The sequence below is a fragment of the Narcine bancroftii genome, chromosome 1 (assembly GCF_036971445.1).
Source record: "Narcine bancroftii isolate sNarBan1 chromosome 1, sNarBan1.hap1, whole genome shotgun sequence".
In the NCBI taxonomy this organism is placed as follows: domain Eukaryota; kingdom Metazoa; phylum Chordata; class Chondrichthyes; order Torpediniformes; family Narcinidae; genus Narcine; species Narcine bancroftii.
The window spans coordinates 492,819,581-492,838,529 of NC_091469.1; the positions used below are offsets into that span (position 1 = coordinate 492,819,581).

Consider the following 18,949-nt stretch of genomic DNA (forward strand, 5'->3'; position numbering starts at 1 on the left):
ACAGGTGAGCCTCGCCATTACCCCGTAGAGTTCCCCAGGTGAGACTCGCCATTACCCCATACAATTCCCCAGGTGAGCCTTGCCATTACCCCGTTCAGTTCCCCAGGTGAGCATCGCCATTACCCCGTACAGTAGACCAGGTGAGCCTCGCCATTACCCCGTACAGTTCCCCAGGTGAGCCTCGCCATTACCCCGTACAGTTGCTCAGCTGAGCCTCGCCATTACCCCGTACAGTTCCCCAGGTGAGCCTCGCCATTACACTGTACGGTTCCCATGGTGAGCCTCGCCATTACCCCATACAATTCCCCAGGTGAGCCTTGCCATTACCCCATTCAGTTCCCCAGGTTAGCCTCGCCATTACCCCGTATAGTTCCCCAGGTTAGCCTCGCCATTACCCCGTACAGTTCCACAGGTGAGCCTCGCCATTACCCCGTACAGTTCCCCAGGTGAGTCTCACCATTACTCCATACAGTTCTTCAGGTGCGCCTCGCCATTACCCTGTACAGTTCCCCAGGTGAACCTCGCCATTACCCCGTTCAGTTCCCCTGGTGAGCCTCGCCATTACCCCGTATAGTTCCCCAGGTGAGCCTCGCCATTACCCCGTACAGTTCACCAGGTGAGCCTCGCCATTACCCCGTACAATTCCCCAGGTGAGCCTCGCCATTACCCCGTACAATTCCCCAGGTGAGCCTCGCCATTACCCCGTACAGTTCCGCAGGTGAGCCTCACCATTACCCTGTACAGTTCCCCAGGTGAGCCTCACCATTACCCCGTACAGTTCCCCAGGTAAGCCTCGCCATTACCCCGTACAGTTCCCCATGTGAGCCTCAACTTTACCCCGTACAGTTCCCCAGGTGAGTCTCACCATTACTCCATACAGTTCTTCAGGTGCGCCTCGTCATTACCCTGTACAGTTCCCCAGGTGAGCCTCGCCATTACCCCGTACAGTTCCCCAGGTGAGCCTCGCCATTACCCCGTACAGTTCCCCAGGTTAGCCTCGCCATTACCCCGTACTGTTCCTCAGGTGAACCTCGCCATTACCCCGTACAGTTCCCCAGGTGAGCCTCGCCATTACCCCGTACAGTTTCCCAGGTGAGCCTCGCCATTACCCTGTATAGTTCACCAGGTGAGCCTCGCCATTGCCCCGTACAGTTCCCCAGGTGAGCCTCGCCATTACCCTGTACAGTTCACCAGGTGAGCCTCGCCATTACCCTGTACAGTTCCCCAGGTGAGCCTCGCCATTACCCCATACAGTTCCCCAGGTGTGCCTCGCTATTACCCAGTACAGTTCCCCAGGTGAGCCTCGCCATTACCCTGTACAGTTCCCCAGGTGAGCCTCGCCATTACCCCGTACAGTTCCCCAGGTGAGCCTCACCATTATCCCGTACAGTTCCCCAGGTTAGCCTCGCCATTACCCTGTACAGTTCACCAGGTGAGCCTCGCCATTACCCCGTACAGTTCCCCAGGTGATCCTCGCCATTACCCCGTACAGTTCCCCTGGTGAGCCTAGCCATTACCCCGTACAGTTCCCCAGGTGAGCCTCGCCATTACCCCGTACAGTTCCCCAGGTGAGCCTCGACATTACCCCGTACAGTTCACCAGGTGAGCCTCACCATTTCCCTGTACAGTTCCCCAGGTGAGCCTCCCCATTACCCTGTACAGTTCCCCAGGTGAGCCTCGCCATTACCCCGTACAGTTCCCCAGGTGAGTCTCGCCATTAACCCGTACAGTTCCCCAGGTGAACCTCGCCATTACCCCGTACAGTTCCCCAGGTGAGCCTCGCCATTACCCTGTACAGTTCACCAGGTGAGCCTCGCCATTACCCCGTACAGTTCCCTAGGTGAGCCTCGCCATTACCCCGTACAGTTCCCCTGCTGAGCCACGCCATTACCCCGTACAGTTCCCCAGGTGAGCCTAGCCATTACCCCGTACAGTTCACCAGGTGAGCCTCGCCATTACCCTGTACAGTTCCACAGGTGAGCCTCGCCATTACCCTGTACAGTTCCCCAGGTGAGCCTCGCCATTATCCTGTACAGTTCACCAAGTGAGCCTCGCCATTACCCCGTACAGTTCCCCAGGTGATCCTCGCCATTACCCCATACAGTTCCCCTGGTGAGCCTCGCCATTACCCCGTACAGTTCCCCAGTTTAGCCTCGACATTACCCTGTACAGTTCACCAGGTGAGCCTCGCCATTACCCTGTACAGTTCCCCAAGTGAGCCTCGCCATTACTCCATACAGTTCTTCAGGTGCGCCTCGCCATTACCCTGTACAATTCCACAGGTGAGCCCTGCCATTACCCCGTACAGTTCCACAGGTGAGCCTCGCCATTACCCCATACAGTTCCCCAGGTGAGACTCGCCATTACCCCATACAATTCCCCAGGTGAGCCTTGCCATTACCCCGTTCAGTTCCCCAGGTGAGCCTCGCCATTACCCCGTACAGTTCCCCAGGTGAGCCTCGCCATTACTCCATACAGTTCTTCAGGTGCGCCTCGCCATTACCCTGTAGAATTCCACAGGTGAGCCTCGCCATTACCCCGTACAGTTCCCCAGGTGAGCCTCGCCATTACCCCGTACAGTTCCCCTGCTGAGCCACGCCATTACCCCGTACAGTTCCCCAGGTGAGCCTAGCCATTACCCCGTACAGTTCACCAGGTGAGCCTCGCCATTACCCTGTACAGTTCCACAGGTGAGCCTCGCCATTACCCTGTACAGTTCCCCAGGTGAGCCTCGCCATTATCCTGTACAGTTCACCAAGTGAGCCTCGCCATTACCCCGTACAGTTCCCCAGGTGATCCTCGCCATTACCCCATACAGTTCCCCTGGTGAGCCTAGCCATTTCCCCGTACAGTTCCCCAGGTGAGCCTCGCCATTACCCCGTACAGTTCCCCAGGTGAGCCTCGACATTACCCTGTACAGTTCACCAGGTGAGCCTCGCCATTACCCTGTACAGTTCCCCAAGTGAGCCTCGCCATTACCCTGTACAGTTCCCCAGGTGAGCCTCGCCATTACCCCGTACAGTTCCCCAGGTGAGCCTCGCCATTATCCCGTACAGTTCCCCAGGTGAGCCTCGCCATTACCCTGTACAGTTCACCAGGTGAGCTTCGCCATTACCCCGTACAGTTACCCAGGTGAGCCTCGCCATTACCCTGTACAGTTCCCCAGGTGAGCCTCGCCACGACCCCGTACAGTTGAGCAGGTGAGCCTCGCCATTACCCCGTACAGTTCCCCAGGTGAACCTCGCCATTACCCCGTACAGTTGCTCAGGTGAGCCTCGCCATTACCCGTACAGTTCCCCAGGTAAGCCTCACCATTACCCCGTACAGTTCCCCAGGTGAGCCTCGCCATTACCCTGTTTAGTTCACCAGGTGAGCCTCGCCATTTCCCCGTACAGTTCCCCAGGTGAGCCTCGCCATTACACCGTACAGTTCCCCAGGTGAGCCTCGCCATTACCCCGTACAGTTCCCCAGGTGAGCCTCACCATTACTCCATACAGTTCTTCAGGTGCGCCTCGCCATTACCCTGTACAATTCCACAGGTGAGCCTTGCCATTACCCCGTACAGTTCCACAGGTGAGCCTCGCCATTACCCCATACAGTTCCCCAGGTGAGACTCGCCATTACCCCATACAATTCCCCAGGTGAGCCTTGCCATTACCCCGTTCAGTTCCCCAGGTGAGCCTCGCCATTACCCCGTACAGTTCCCCAGGTGAGCCTCGCCATTATCCCGTATAGTTCCCCAGGTGAGCCTCGCCATTACACCGTACAGTTCCCCAGGTGAGCCTCGCCATTACCCCGTACAGTTCCCCAGGTGAGCCTCGCCATTACTCCATACAGTTCTTCAGGTGCGCCTCACCATTACCCTGTACAATTCCACAGGTGAGCCTTGCCATTACCCCGTACAATTCCACAGGTGAGCCTCGCCATTACCCCGTAGAGTTCCCCAGGTGAGACTCGCCATTACCCCATACAATTCCCCAGGTGAGCCTTGCCATTACCCCGTTCAGTTCCCCAGGTGAGCATCGCCATTACCCCGTACAGTAGACCAGGTGAGCCTCGCCATTACCCCGTACAGTTCCCCAGGTGAGCCTCGCCATTACCCCGTACAGTTGCTCAGCTGAGCCTCGCCATTACCCCGTACAGTTCCCCAGGTGAGCCTCGCCATTACACTGTACGGTTCCCATGGTGAGCCTCGCCATTACCCCATACAATTCCCCAGGTGAGCCTTGCCATTACCCCATTCAGTTCCCCAGGTTAGCCTCGCCATTACCCCGTATAGTTCCCCAGGTTAGCCTCGCCATTACCCCGTACAGTTCCACAGGTGAGCCTCGCCATTACCCCGTACAGTTCCCCAGGTGAGTCTCACCATTACTCCATACAGTTCTTCAGGTGCGCCTCGCCATTACCCTGTACAGTTCCCCAGGTGAACCTCGCCATTACCCCGTTCAGTTCCCCTGGTGAGCCTCGCCATTACCCCGTATAGTTCCCCAGGTGAGCCTCGCCATTACCCCGTACAGTTCACCAGGTGAGCCTCGCCATTACCCCGTACAATTCCCCAGGTGAGCCTCGCCATTACCCCGTACAATTCCCCAGGTGAGCCTCGCCATTACCCCGTACAGTTCCGCAGGTGAGCCTCACCATTACCCTGTACAGTTCCCCAGGTGAGCCTCACCATTACCCCGTACAGTTCCCCAGGTGAGCCTCGCCATTACCCCGTACAGTTCCCCATGTGAGCCTCAACTTTACCCCGTACAGTTCCCCAGGTGAGTCTCACCATTACTCCATACAGTTCTTCAGGTGCGCCTCGTCATTACCCTGTACAGTTCCCCAGGTGAGCCTCGCCATTACCCCGTACAGTTCCCCAGGTGAGCCTCGCCATTACCCCGTACAGTTCCCCAGGTTAGCCTCGCCATTACCCCGTACTGTTCCTCAGGTGAACCTCGCCATTACCCCGTACAGTTCCCCAGGTGAGCCTCGCCATTACCCCGTACAGTTTCCCAGGTGAGCCTCGCCATTACCCTGTATAGTTCACCAGGTGAGCCTCGCCATTGCCCCGTACAGTTCCCCAGGTGAGCCTCGCCATTACCCTGTACAGTTCACCAGGTGAGCCTCGCCATTACCCTGTACAGTTCCCCAGGTGAGCCTCGCCATTACCCCATACAGTTCCCCAGGTGTGCCTCGCTATTACCCAGTACAGTTCCCCAGGTGAGCCTCGCCATTACCCTGTACAGTTCCCCAGGTGAGCCTCGCCATTACCCCGTACAGTTCCCCAGGTGAGCCTCACCATTATCCCGTACAGTTCCCCAGGTTAGCCTCGCCATTACCCTGTACAGTTCACCAGGTGAGCCTCGCCATTACCCCGTACAGTTCCCCAGGTGATCCTTGCCATAACCCCGTTCAGTTCCCCTGGTGAGCCTAGCCATTACCCCGTACAGTTCCCCAGGTGAGCCTCGCCATTACCCCGTACAGTTCCCCAGGTGAGCCTCGACATTACCCCGTACAGTTCACCAGGTGAGCCTCACCATTTCCCTGTACAGTTCCCCAGGTGAGCCTCCCCATTACCCTGTACAGTTCCCCAGGTGAGCCTCGCCATTACCCCGTACAGTTCCCCAGGTGAGTCTCGCCATTAACCCGTACAGTTCCCCAGGTGAACCTCGCCATTACCCCGTACAGTTCCCCAGGTGAGCCTCGCCATTACCCTGTACAGTTCACCAGGTGAGCCTCGCCATTACCCCGTACAGTTCCCTAGGTGAGCCTCGCCATTACCCCGTACAGTTCCCCTGCTGAGCCACGCCATTACCCCGTACAGTTCCCCAGGTGAGCCTAGCCATTACCCCGTACAGTTCACCAGGTGAGCCTCGCCATTACCCTGTACAGTTCCACAGGTGAGCCTCGCCATTACCCTGTACAGTTCCCCAGGTGAGCCTCGCCATTATCCTGTACAGTTCACCAAGTGAGCCTCGCCATTACCCCGTACAGTTCCCCAGGTGATCCTCGCCATTACCCCATACAGTTCCCCTGGTGAGCCTCGCCATTACCCCGTACAGTTCCCCAGTTTAGCCTCGACATTACCCTGTACAGTTCACCAGGTGAGCCTCGCCATTACCCTGTACAGTTCCCCAAGTGAGCCTCGCCATTACTCCATACAGTTCTTCAGGTGCGCCTCGCCATTACCCTGTACAATTCCACAGGTGAGCCCTGCCATTACCCCGTACAGTTCCACAGGTGAGCCTCGCCATTACCCCATACAGTTCCCCAGGTGAGACTCGCCATTACCCCATACAATTCCCCAGGTGAGCCTTGCCATTACCCCGTTCAGTTCCCCAGGTGAGCCTCGCCATTACCCCGTACAGTTCCCCAGGTGAGCCTCGCCATTATCCCGTATAGTTCCCCAGGTGAGCCTCGCCATTACACCGTACAGTTCCCCAGGTGAGCCTCGCCATTACCCCGTACAGTTCCCCAGGTGAGCCTCGCCATTACTCCATACAGTTCTTCAGGTGCGCCTCGCCATTACCCTGTAGAATTCCACAGGTGAGCCTTGCCATTACCCCGTACAGTTCCACAGGTGAGCCTCACCATTACCCCGTAGAGTTCCCCAGGTGAGACTCGCCATTACCCCATACAATTCCCCAGGTGAGCCTTGCCATTACCCCGTTCAGTTCCCCAGGTGAGCCTCGCCATTACCCCGTACAGTAGACCAGGTGAGCCTCGCCATTACCCCGTACAGTTCCCCAGGTGAGCCTCGCCATTACCCCGTACAGTTGCTCAGCTGAGCCTCGCCATTACCCCGTACAGTTCCCCTGGTGAGCCTCGCCATTACACTGTACAGTTCCCATGGTGAGCCTCGCCATTACCCCATACAATTCCCCAGGTGAGCCTTGCCATTACCCCATTCAGTTCCCCAGGTTAGCCTCGCCATTACCCCGTATAGTTCCCCAGGTGAGCCTCGCCATTACCCCGTACAGTTCCACAGGTGAGCCTCGCCATTACCCCGTACAGTTCCCCAGGTGAGAGTCGCCATTACCCCATACAATTCCCCAGGTGAGCCTTGCCATAACCCCGTTCAGTTCCCCAGGTTAGCCTCGCCATTACCCCGTATAGTTCCCCAGGTGAGCCTCGCCATTACCCCGTACAGTTCACCAGGTGAGCCTCGCCATTACCCCGTACAGTTCCCCAGGTGCGCCTTGCCATTACCCCGTACAGTTCCCTAGGTGAGCCTCTCCATTACCCCGTACAGTTCCCCAGGTTAGCCTCGATATTACCTCGTACAGTTCCCCAGGTTATCCTCGCCATTACCCCGTACAGTTCCACACGTGAGCCTCGACATTACCCCGTACAGTTCCCCAGGTGAGTCTCACCATTACTCCATACAGTTCTTCAGGTGCGCCTCGCCATTACCCTGTACAGTTCCCCAGGTGAACCTCGCCATTACCCCGTACAGTTCACCAGGTGAGCCTCGCCATTACCCCGTACAATTCCCCAGGTGAGCCTCGCCATTACCCCGTACAGTTCCGCAGGTGAGCCTCACCATTACCCTGTACAGTTCCCCAGGTGAGCCTCACCATTACCCCGTACAGTTCCCCAGGTGAGCCTCGCCATTACCCCGTACAGTTCCCCATGTGAGCCTCAACTTTACCCCGTACAGTTCCCCAGGTGAGTCTCACCATTACTCCATACAGTTCTTCAGGTGCGCCTCGTCATTACCCTGTACAGTTCCCCAGGTGAGCCTCGCCATTACCCCGTACAGTTCCCCAGGTGAGCCTCGCCATTACCCCGTACAGTTCCCCAGGTGAGCCTCGCCATTACCCCGTACAGTTCCTCAGGTGAACCTCGCCATTACCCCGTACAGTTCCCCAGGTGAGCCTCGCCATTACCCCGTACAGTTCCCCAGGTGAGCCTCGCCATTACCCCGTACAGTTCCTCAGGTGAACCTCGCCATTACCCCGTACAGTTCCCCAGGTGAGCCTCGCCATTACCCCGTACAGTTTCCCAGGTGAGCCTCGCCATTACCCTGTACAGTTCACCAGGTGAGCCTCGCCATTGCCCCGTACAGTTCCCCAGGTGAGCCTCGCCATTACCCTGTACAGTTCCCCAGGTGAGCCTCGCCATTACCCTGTACAGTTCCCCAGGTGAGCCTCGCCATTACCCCGTACAGTTCCCCAGGTGAGCCTCACCATTATCCCGTACAGTTCCCCAGGTTAGCCTCGCCATTACCCTGTACAGTTCACCAGGTGAGCCTCGCCATTACCTCGTACAGTTCCCCAGGTGATCCTCGCCATTACCCCGTACAGTTCCCCTGGTGAGCCTAGCCATTACCCCGTACAGTTCCCCAGGTGAGCCTCGCCATTACCCCGTACAGTTCCCCAGGTGAGCCTCGACATTACCCCGTACAGTTCACCAGGTGAGCCTCACCATTTCCCTGTACAGTTCCCCAGGTGAGCCTCCCCATTACCCTGTACAGTTCCCCAGGTGAGCCTTGCCATTACCCCGTACAGTTCCCTTGGTGAGCCTCGCCATTATCCCGTACAGTTCCCCAGGTGAGCCTCGCCATTACCCTGTACAGTTCACCAGGTGAGCCTCGCCATTCCCCCGTACAGTTCCCCAGGTGAGCCTCACCATTACCCCGTACAGTTCCCCAGGTGAGCCTCGCCATTACCCTGTACAGTTCCCCAGGTGAGCCTCGCCATTACCCTGTACAGTTCCCCAGGTGAGCCTCGCCTTTACCCTGTACAGTTCCCCAGGTGTGCCTCGCTATTACCCAGTACAGTTCCCCAGGTGAGCCTCGCCATTACCCTGTACACTTCACCAGGTGAGCATCGCCATTACTCCGTACAGTTTCCCAGGTGAGCCTCGCCATTACCCTGTACAGTTCACCAGGTGAGCCTCGCCATTACCCTGTACACTTCACCAGGTGAGCATCGCCATTACTCCGTACAGTTTCCAGGTGAGCCTCGCCATACCCCGTACAGTTGCTCAGGTGAGCCTCGACATTACCCCGTACAGTTCCCCAGGTGAGCCTCGCCATTACCCTGGACAGTTACAGCAGAACTTCCCTGCTTTTCAATTCAATCCCTCTTTCAACAGAGTCCTACATCTCGTGTACCTTCCTGCTGCACCTACAAATTAACCTTGTGTGACTCGAGTACTTAAGTCAAACTCCTCTCCATCTGCAAGTTCCTAGATAAGACCACCATCCTAGGCATGATCTCAATTACCAGTATGGAGAGTCTGGAAGCTCGTTGCCAACACAACCTTTTCCTCAATGAGGCAGCCTCCACTTCTTCTTTGGGCAGAGAATTCCACAACCTTAGGTCCAAATCCATACATCCTTCAAGGTCACCACACAGGTTGATAGGAGAGTTAAGAAGGTCTATGGGACGCTGGGCTTCATTAATAGGGGGATTGAGTTCAGGAGTAGAGAGATCATGTTGCAACTCTACAAATCTCTGATAAGACCACACTTAGTCTTGTGTTCAGTTCTGGTCACCTCATTACTGGAAGGATGTGGAAGCCATGAGGAGGGGTCAGAGGAGATTCACCAGGATATTCCCTGGTTTGGGAAACAAATCTTATGAGGCCAGCTTAGCAGAGCTGGGACTTTCACTTTGGAGCGTAGAAGGATGAGAGGAGACTTGATGGAGTTTAACAAGATTAAGAGAGGCATAGATAAGGTGGACAGACAGTACCTGTTTCCCAGGGCAGGATCAGCAAACACCAGAGGACGTGTGTACAAAGCGAAGGGAGGGAAGTTTAGGGGAGATGACAGGTGTAAATTTTTTTTTACTCAAAGAGTTGTGGGGGCCTAGGTGGTGGTGGTGGTGGGTTTTTAGGGGCATTTAAGAGACTCTTAGACAGGCACTTGGATGGAAGAAAAATAGAAGGTTATGGGATAGGGAGGGTTTAGTACTTTTTTAAAGGGAATATATGGGTCGGCATAACATCAAGGGCCGAATAGCCTGTACCGTGCTGTAGTGTTCTATGTCAGCAAGATCGAGGAGCTGGACAGAAATGAGGCTCACTCCCTGGTCCTCATGCATGGTGCTGAGGTGGAAACAGTTCCAGGGAGGAAGCATCTCCTGTTATGGTCCACCCACATGATGGCCAGCAACGTTCACCAATGTTTCTACTTCATCAGAAGCCGGAGGAAACTTGGCATGTCACCTGCGTCAATCAGCATCTTCTCTGGATGCACCTTTGAGAGCGTCCTGTCAGACTGCATCACTGTATGGGATGGGGACTGTTCCATCCAAGATCACAAGAAACTTCACAAGGTTGTTGTGGTGAACATGGCTCAGACCATCACACACACTGAGCCACCCCATCAAGGCAACTGTAAACAATGTACACCCTCTACTTTCTAAGGAATCTGAGCACTGTGTACTGTTTGCATCACAGCCTGGCTTGGGAATTTGAGCAGCCAGGAACGAAGGCAGCTGCAGAGAGAACAAATACAGCCGGGTGCATCACAGGCTGCGACCTCCCATCCACTGCAGCCGACATCATCAAGGTCGCAACCTCCTCTCGCTGCTCCCTTCGGGCAGAAGCCCGAAGACCAACAGCTCTCAGGCTCCTGAACCTGCCCTTTTTACACTGATGAGGGACGGCTCCCACCCCCACTCCCACTCCCACTCCCACTCCACCGTTTCCCAATGTCTTTCTGTATTTGTGAATTGTTTTTATTCTAATTTGGGTGGCACAGTTTAACGCGACACTATTACAATGTCAGGACCGGGGCTTCGATTCCCACACTGTCTGGAGAAGTTTGTACGATGTATGCGTGAATTTTCCCCCGGGGGGGGGCTCCTGCTTCCTCAAAACATAGCGGGGGTTGTAGATTAACTGGGTGCAATTGGGGCAGCACGGGCTCATGGCTCAGAAGGGCCTGTTACTGTGCGGTACGTCTACATTGAACATTTTTAAGTTTTTCAAAACTTATAATTCATCTTTTACTACGTTTATCTCTTTCCACGTGAAAATGAGGTGATTATTGCGCTGTTTGGCTGCAAGAGTTTTGCTGATAATGTTGAGGCTTTATAAAGCACTGGGAGGCCTCGCGTGGATACAGGGGACAGTGTTGGGCTTCTTATTTAAGGAAGGATATGCTGGCGTTGCAGAGGGTTCAGAGAAGATTTACTAAGAATGATTCCTGGAATGAAGGGATTAGCACATGAGGACTGTTTGACCTCTTGGACCCTCCATCCCCCTCCCATCCATGCATCTGTCCAAACTCTTTTTAAATGTTCAAATTGAGCCCAATCACCACTTCAGCTGGCAGCTCATTCCACACCCCCACCACTCTCTGTGGGAAGAAGTTCCCCCTCACGTTCCCCCTAAACTATTCCCCTTTCACTCTTAATCCATGACCTCTGGTTTGTATCTCACCCACCCTCAGTGGGAAAAGCTGTCTGTCCCCCTCATAATTTTAAATTCCTCCATCAAATCTCCCCTCATTCTTCTACCAGGGAATTAAGTCATCAGCTGTGTAACCTTTCCCTGTAACTCAGTTCCTGAAGCCTGGGCAACATCCTAGTAAATCTTCTCTGCCTCTTTCTATCTTATTATCTTTCCTGTAGTTTGGTGACCAAAACTGCACACAATTCTCCAAATTTGGCCTCATCAATGTCTTATCCAATTTGACCATAACATCCCAACTCCTGGACTCAATACTTTGATTTATGAAGGCCAAGATGCCAAAAGCTCTCTTTACAACCCTGTCTACCTGTGATGCCACTTTCAGGGAATTCTGTATCTGTATTCCCAGATCCCTCTGTTCTACCCCACTCCTCAGTGCCCGACCATTTACCGTCTACGTCCTTTCTTGGTTTGTCCTTCCAAAATGCAACATCCCACACTTGTCTACATTAAATTCCATCAGCCATTTTGCAGCCCATTTTCCAGTTGGTCCAGATCCCTCTGTAAGCTTTGAAAACCTTCCTCACTGTCCACAACACGTCCAGTCTCAGTTTACATTTTTTTAATGTAGACATACAGCATGGTAACAGGCCATTTCGACCAACCAGTGTGTGCCGCTCAATTTACACCCCATTAACCTGCACCCGCAGTACATCATCTTGAACGGTGGGAGGAAACTGGAGCCCATGGAGAAAACCCACACAGACATGGGGAGAACTTACAAATTCCTTACAGACAGCACAGGATTCGAAACCTGGTCCGATCACTGGCGATGTAACAGCATCACACTAAGCGCTACGCCAACTGTGTCAGCTGCAAACTTGCTGATCCAAATCACCACATATCATCCAGATCATTGATATAGATGACAAACAATGGTCCCAGCACCGATCCCTGAGGCACCACTAATCACAGGCCTCCAGTCTGAGAAGCATCATCCACCACTACTCTCTGGCTTCTCCTATCCAAATTGGCTTCTTTTCTTTCACTAAAGTTCAGCAGGCAAGAACAGGCTTAAAAAGAATGGGCTGGGAGCGAGGGGCCAGGGTGTACAGTGCTGGGAGCGATGGGCTGGGAGCGAGGGGCCAGGGTGTATAGTGCTGGGAGCGATGGGCTGGGAGCGAGGGGCCAGGATGTACAGTGCTGGGAGCGATGGGCTGGGAGCGAGGGGCCAGGGTGTACAGTGCTGGGAGCGATGGGCTGGGAGCGAGGGGCCAGGGTGTACAGTGCTGGGAGCGATGGGCTGGGAGCGAGGGGCCAGGGTGTACAGTGCTGGGAGCGATGGGCTGGGAGCGAGGGGCCAGGGTGTATAGTGCTGGGAGCGATGGGCTGGGAGCGAGGGGCCAGGATGTACAGTGCTGGGAGCGATGGGCTGGGAGCGAGGGGCCAGGGTGTACAGTGCTGGGAGCGATGGGCTGGGAGCGAGGGGCCAGGGTGTACAGTGCTGGGAGCGAGGGGCTGGGAGCGAGGGGCCAGGGTGTACAGTGCAGGGAGCAATGGGCTGGGAGCGAGGGGCCAGGGTGTACAGTGCTGGGAGCGAGGGGCTGGGAGCGAGGGGCCAGGGTGTACAGTGCTGGGAGCGAGGGGCTGGGAGCGAGGGGCTGGGAGCGAGGGGCCAGGGTGTACAGTGCTGGGAGCGAGGGGCTGGGAGCGAGGGGCCAGGGTGTACAGTGCTGGGAGCGAGGGGCTGGGAGCGAGGGGCTGGGAGCGAGGGGCCAGGGTGTACAGTGCTGGGAGCGAGGGGCTGGGAGCGAGGGGCCAGGGTGTACAGTGCTGGGAGCGAGGGGCTGGGAGCGAGGGGCCAGGGTGTACAGTGCTGGGAGCGAGGGGCTGGGAGCGAGGGGCCAGGGTGTACAGTGCTGGGAGCGAGGGGCTGGGAGCGAGGGGCCAGGGTGTACAGTGCTGGGAGCGAGGGGCTGGGAGCGAGGGGCCAGGGTGTACAGTGCTGGGAGCGAGGGGCTGGGAGCGAGGGGCCAGGGTGTACAGTGCAGGGAGCGAGGGGCTGGGAGCGAGGGGCCAGGGTGTACAGTGCTGGGAGCGAGGGGCTGGGAGCGAGGGGCCAGGGTGTACAGTGCTGGGAGCGAGGGGCTGGGAGCGAGGGGCCAGGGTGTACAGTGCAGGGAGCGAGGGGCCAGGGTGTACAGTGCAGGGAGCGAGGGGCCAGGGTGTACAGTACTGGGAGCGAGGGGCCGGGAGCGAGGGGCCAGGGTGTACAGTGCTGGGAGCGAGGGGCCGGGAGCGAGGGGCCGGGAGCGAGGGGCCGGGAGCGAGGGGCCGGGAGCGAGGGGCCGGGAGCGAGGGGCCGGGAGCGAGGGGCCGGGAGCGAGGGGCCGGGAGCGAGGGGCCGGGAGCGAGGGGCCGGGAGCGAGGGGCCGGGAGCGAGGGGCCGGGAGCGAGGGGCCGGGAGCGAGGGGCCGGGAGCGAGGGGCCGGGAGCGAGGGGCCGGGAGCGAGGGGCCGGGAGCGAGGGGCCGGGAGCGAGGGGCCGGGAGCGAGGGGCCGGGAGCGAGGGGCCGGGAGCGAGGGGCCGGGAGCGAGGGGCCGGGAGCGAGGGGCCGGGAGCGAGGGGCCGGGAGCGAGGGGCCGGGAGCGAGGGGCCGGGAGCGAGGGGCCGGGAGCGAGGGGCCGGGAGCGAGGGGCCGGGAGCGAGGGGCCGGGAGCGAGGGGCCGGGAGCGAGGGGCCGGGAGCGAGGGGCCGGGAGCGAGGGGCCGGGAGCGAGGGGCCGGGAGCGAGGGGCCGGGAGCGAGGGGCCGGGAGCGAGGGGCCGGGAGCGAGGGGCCGGGAGCGAGGGGCCGGGAGCGAGGGGCCGGGAGCGAGGGGCCGGGAGCGAGGGGCCGGGAGCGAGGGGCCGGGAGCGAGGGGCCGGGAGCGAGGGGCCGGGAGCGAGGGGCCGGGAGCGAGGGGCCGGGAGCGAGGGGCCGGGAGCGAGGGGCCGGGAGCGAGGGGCCGGGGCGAGCGAGGGGCCGGGAGCGAGGGGCCGGGAGCGAGGGGCCGGGAGCGAGGGGCCGGGAGCGAGGGGCCGGGAGCGAGGGGCCGGGAGCGAGGGGCCGGGAGCGAGGGGCCGGGAGCGAGGGGCCGGGAGCGAGGGGCCGGGAGCGAGGGGCCGGGAGCGAGGGGCCGGGAGCGAGGGGCCGGGAGCGAGGGGCCGGGAGCGAGGGGCCGGGAGCGAGGGGCCGGGAGCGAGGGGCCGGGAGCGAGGGGCCGGGAGCGAGGGGCCGGGAGCGAGGGGCCGGGAGCGAGGGGCCGGGAGCGAGGGGCCGGGAGCGAGGGGCCGGGAGCGAGGGGCCGGGAGCGAGGGGCCGGGAGCGAGGGGCCGGGAGCGAGGGGCCGGGAGCGAGGGGCCGGGAGCGAGGGGCCGGGAGCGAGGGGCCGGGAGCGAGGGGCCGGGAGCGAGGGGCCGGGAGCGAGGGGCCGGGAGCGAGGGGCCGGGAGCGAGGGGCCGGGAGCGAGGGGCCGGGAGCGAGGGGCCGGGAGCGAGGGGCCGGGAGCGAGGGGCCGGGAGCGAGGGGCCGGGAGCGAGGGGCCGGGAGCGAGGGGCCGGGAGCGAGGGGCCGGGAGCGAGGGGCCGGGAGCGAGGGGCCGGGAGCGAGGGGCCAGGGAGCGAGGGGCCGGGAGCGAGGGGCCAGGGAGCGAGGGGCCGGGAGCGAGGGGCCAGGGTGTATGGTGCCGGGAGCGAGGGGCCAGGGTGTATGGTGCCGGGAGCGAGGGGCCAGGGTGTATGGTGCCGGGAGCGAGGGGCCAGGGTGTATGGTGCCGGGAGCGAGGGGCCAGGGAGCGAGGGGCCGGGAGCGAGGGGCCAGGGAGCGAGGGGCCAGGGAGCGAGGGGCCAGGGAGCGAGGGGCCGGGTGTATGGTGCTGGGAGCGAGGGGCCGGGTGTATGGTGCTGGGAGCGAGGGGCCGGGTGTATGGTGCTGGGAGCGAGGGGCCGGGTGTATGGTGCTGGGAGCGAGGGGCCGGGTGTATGGTGCTGGGAGCGAGGGGCCGGGAGCGAGGGGCCGGGAGCGAGGGGCCGGGAGCGAGGGCGGAGCGGGGCCGGGAGCGAGGGGCCAGGGAGCGAGGGGCCAGGGAGCGAGGGGCCAGGGAGCGAGGGGCCAGGGAGCGAGGGGCCAGGGAGCGAGGGGCCAGGGAGCGAGGGGCCAGGGAGCGAGGGGCCAGGGAGCGAGGGGCCAGGGAGCGAGGGGCCAGGGAGCGAGGGGCCAGGGAGCGAGGGGCCAGGGAGCGAGGGGCCAGGGAGCGAGGGGCCAGGGAGCGAGGGGCCAGGGAGCGAGGGGCCAGGGAGCGAGGGGCCAGGGAGCGAGGGGCCAGGGAGCGAGGGGCCAGGGAGCGAGGGGCCAGGGAGCGAGGGGCCAGGGAGCGAGGGGCCAGGGAGCGAGGGGCCAGGGAGCGAGGGGCCAGGGAGCGAGGGGCCAGGGAGCGAGGGGCCAGGGAGCGAGGGGCCAGGGAGCGAGGGGCCAGGGAGCGAGGGGGCCAGGGAGCGAGGGGCCAGGGAGCGAGGGGCCAGGGAGCGAGGGGGCCAGGGAGCGAGGGGCCAGGGAGCGAGGGGCCAGGGAGCGAGGGGCCAGGGAGCGAGGGGCCAGGGAGCGAGGGGCCAGGGAGCGAGGGGCCAGGGAGCGAGGGGCCAGGGAGCGAGGGGCCAGGGAGCGAGGGGCCAGGGAGCGAGGGGCCAGGGAGCGAGGGGCCAGGGAGCGAGGGGCCAGGGAGCGAGGGGCCAGGGAGCGAGGGGCCAGGGAGCGAGGGGCCAGGGAGCGAGGGGCCAGGGAGCGAGGGGCCAGGGAGCGAGGGGCCAGGGAGCGAGGGGCCAGGGAGCGAGGGGCCAGGGAGCGAGGGGCCAGGGAGCGAGGGGCCAGGGAGCGAGGGGCCAGGGAGCGAGGGGCCAGGGAGCGAGGGGCCAGGGAGCGAGGGGCCAGGGAGCGAGGGGCCAGGGAGCGAGGGGCCAGGGAGCGAGGGGCCAGGGAGCGAGGGGCCAGGGAGCGAGGGGCCAGGGAGCGAGGGGCCAGGGAGCGAGGGGCCAGGGAGCGAGGGGCCAGGGAGCGAGGGGCCAGGGAGCGAGGGGCCAGGGAGCGAGGGGCCAGGGAGCGAGGGGCCAGGGAGCGAGGGGCCAGGGAGCGAGGGGCCAGGGAGCGAGGGGCCAGGGAGCGAGGGGCCAGGGAGCGAGGGGCCAGGGAGCGAGGGGCCAGGGAGCGAGGGGCCAGGGAGCGAGGGGCCAGGGAGCGAGGGGCCAGGGAGCGAGGGGCCAGGGAGCGAGGGGCCAGGGAGCGAGGGGCCAGGGAGCGAGGGGCCAGGGAGCGAGGGGCCAGGGAGCGAGGGGCCAGGGAGCGAGGGGCCAGGGAGCGAGGGGCCAGGGAGCGAGGGGCCAGGGAGCGAGGGGCCAGGGAGCGAGGGGCCAGGGAGCGAGGGGCCAGGGAGCGAGGGGCCAGGGAGCGAGGGGCCAGGGAGCGAGGGGCCAGGGAGCGAGGGGCCAGGGAGCGAGGGGCCAGGGAGCGAGGGGCCAGGGAGCGAGGGGCCAGGGAGCGAGGGGCCAGGGAGCGAGGGGCCAGGGAGCGAGGGGCCAGGGAGCGAGGGGCCAGGGAGCGAGGGGCCAGGGAGCGAGGGGCCAGGGAGCGAGGGGCCAGGGAGCGAGGGGCCAGGGAGCGAGGGGCCAGGGAGCGAGGGGCCAGGGAGCGAGGGGCCAGGGAGCGAGGGGCCAGGGAGCGAGGGGCCAGGGAGCGAGGGGCCAGGGAGCGAGGGGCCAGGGAGCGAGGGGCCAGGGAGCGAGGGGCCAGGGAGCGAGGGGCCAGGGAGCGAGGGGCCAGGGAGCGAGGGGCCAGGGAGCGAGGGGCCAGGGAGCGAGGGGCCAGGGAGCGAGGGGCCAGGGAGCGAGGGGCCAGGGAGCGAGGGGCCAGGGAGCGAGGGGCCAGGGAGCGAGGGGCCAGGGAGCGAGGGGCCAGGGAGCGAGGGGCCAGGGAGCGAGGGGCCAGGGAGCGAGGGCCAGGGAGCGAGGGGCCAGGGAGCGAGGGGCCAGGGAGCGAGGGGCCAGGGAGCGAGGGGCCAGGGAGCGAGGGGCCAGGGAGCGAGGGGCCAGGGAGCGAGGGGCCAGGGAGCGAGGGGCCAGGGAGCGAGGGGCCAGGGAGCGAGGGGCCAGGGAGCGAGGGGCCAGGGAGCGAGGGGCCAGGGAGCGAGGGGCCAGGGAGCGAGGGGCCAGGGAGCGAGGGGGCCAGGGAGCGAGGGGCCAGGGAGCGAGGGGCCAGGGAGCGAGGGGCCAGGGAGCGAGGGGCCAGGGAGCGAGGGGCCAGGGAGCGAGGGGCCAGGGAGCGAGGGGCCAGGGAGCGAGGGGCCAGGGAGCGAGGGGCCAGGGAGCGAGGGGCCAGGGAGCGAGGGGCCAGGGAGCGAGGGGCCAGGGAGCGAGGGGCCAGGGAGCGAGGGGCCAGGGAGCGAGGGGCCAGGGAGCGAGGGGCCAGGGAGCGAGGGGCCAGGGAGCGAGGGGCCAGGGAGCGAGGGGCCAGGGAGCGAGGGGCCAGGGAGCGAGGGGCCAGGGAGCGAGGGGCCAGGGAGCGAGGGGCCAGGGAGCGAGGGGCCAGGGAGCGAGGGGCCAGGGAGCGAGGGGCCAGGGAGCGAGGGGCCAGGGAGCGAGGGGCCAGGGGAGCGAGGGGGCCAGGGAGCGAGGGCCAGGAGCGGGGCCAGGGAGCGAGGGGCCAGGGAGCGAGGGGCCAGGGAGCGAGGGGCCAGGGAGCGAGGGGCCAGGGAGCGAGGGGCCAGGGAGCGAGGGGCCAGGGAGCGAGGGGCCAGGGAGCGAGGGGCCAGGGAGCGAGGGGCCAGGGAGCGAGGGGCCAGGGAGCGAGGGGCCAGGGAGCGAGGGGCCAGGGAGCGAGGGGCCAGGGAGCGAGGGGCCAGGGAGCGAGGGGCCAGGGAGCGAGGGGCCAGGGAGCGAGGGGCACCTTAGGGTGGTGAGAGAAGTGGTCCATCAGCCAGGGGATTGTGTGGGGATCAGCTGGGCAGGGGGTTGGTGAGCCGACACTTGGGCTTTGGTTTGCAGTCATTCACCTGGAAAAGGTTCAGCAGGATGTGGAGGGGCTGGAGTTAGAAGCAGGGCCAGAAGTTTTGCTCTGAGCAGGAGTGGGGAGGGGGCCCGGAGAGGGTCGGGATGCGGACGGAGCCGGTCACGCAGCGTCCAGAGGGAGGACTTGGGGGAAAGTCCGTCTGTGCCCCCAGGAGCGTCAAACCTGCCGGCACAGGTTCAAGGTGGGGGGGGGGGGGGGGAGAATTAAGAGGGACCCGGGGGGGGACTTTCTGGGAGGGGCTGGTGGGTGTGGAACGAGCTGCCAAAATAAGAGGAGGGGAGAATTACCAAGTTTTAAAGATATTTGGTCCGATGCAGACAGGTAGGGCTCGGAGGGGATGGGCCGAATGGAGAGAAATGGGATTCACGGGGAAAGGACAGGACGGTGGAGGTGGGCCGAAGGGCCTCGATCTGTGCTGCAAGGATGGGCCGAGTGGCTTGGTGCCGTGAAGGGAGGCCAGGACCGGGGGCGATGGGCTGAGTGGCCTGGTTCCATTCAAG

General features: G+C 62.5%; 3 protein-coding genes across 4 annotated transcripts in view; 2 read left to right on the forward strand and 1 right to left on the reverse strand.

The window, feature by feature from the left end:
• Nucleotides 1-18,949, forward strand: part of LOC138752005 (fucolectin-like) — a 258,819-nt gene that overhangs the window by 100,830 nt on the left and 139,040 nt on the right. The gene's annotated exons all lie outside the window — the stretch shown is intronic.
• Nucleotides 1-18,949, reverse strand: part of fam83hb (family with sequence similarity 83 member Hb) — a 110,224-nt gene that overhangs the window by 90,808 nt on the left and 467 nt on the right. The gene's annotated exons all lie outside the window — the stretch shown is intronic.
• LOC138762221 (spidroin-2-like) lies at nt 12,479-18,498 on the forward strand. Its single transcript, XM_069935876.1, has 2 exons — nt 12,479-15,517; nt 18,442-18,498. The coding sequence occupies exons 1-2, from the start codon at nt 12,479-12,481 to the stop codon at nt 18,496-18,498; spliced, it is 3,096 nt and encodes a 1,031-aa protein (XP_069791977.1).

What these genes read in the sequence shown, in the direction of transcription:
- LOC138762221 (XM_069935876.1), top strand. Translation starts at nt 12,479, where the DNA reads ATGGGCTGGGAGCGAGGGGCCAGGGTGTATAGTGCTGGGAGCGATGGG. An exon ending in GAGGGGCCAGGGAGCGAGGG is followed by an intron (nt 15,518 to 18,441) that starts GCCAGGGAGCGA and finishes CACCTGGAAAAG; the next exon opens with GTTCAGCAGGATGTGGAGGG.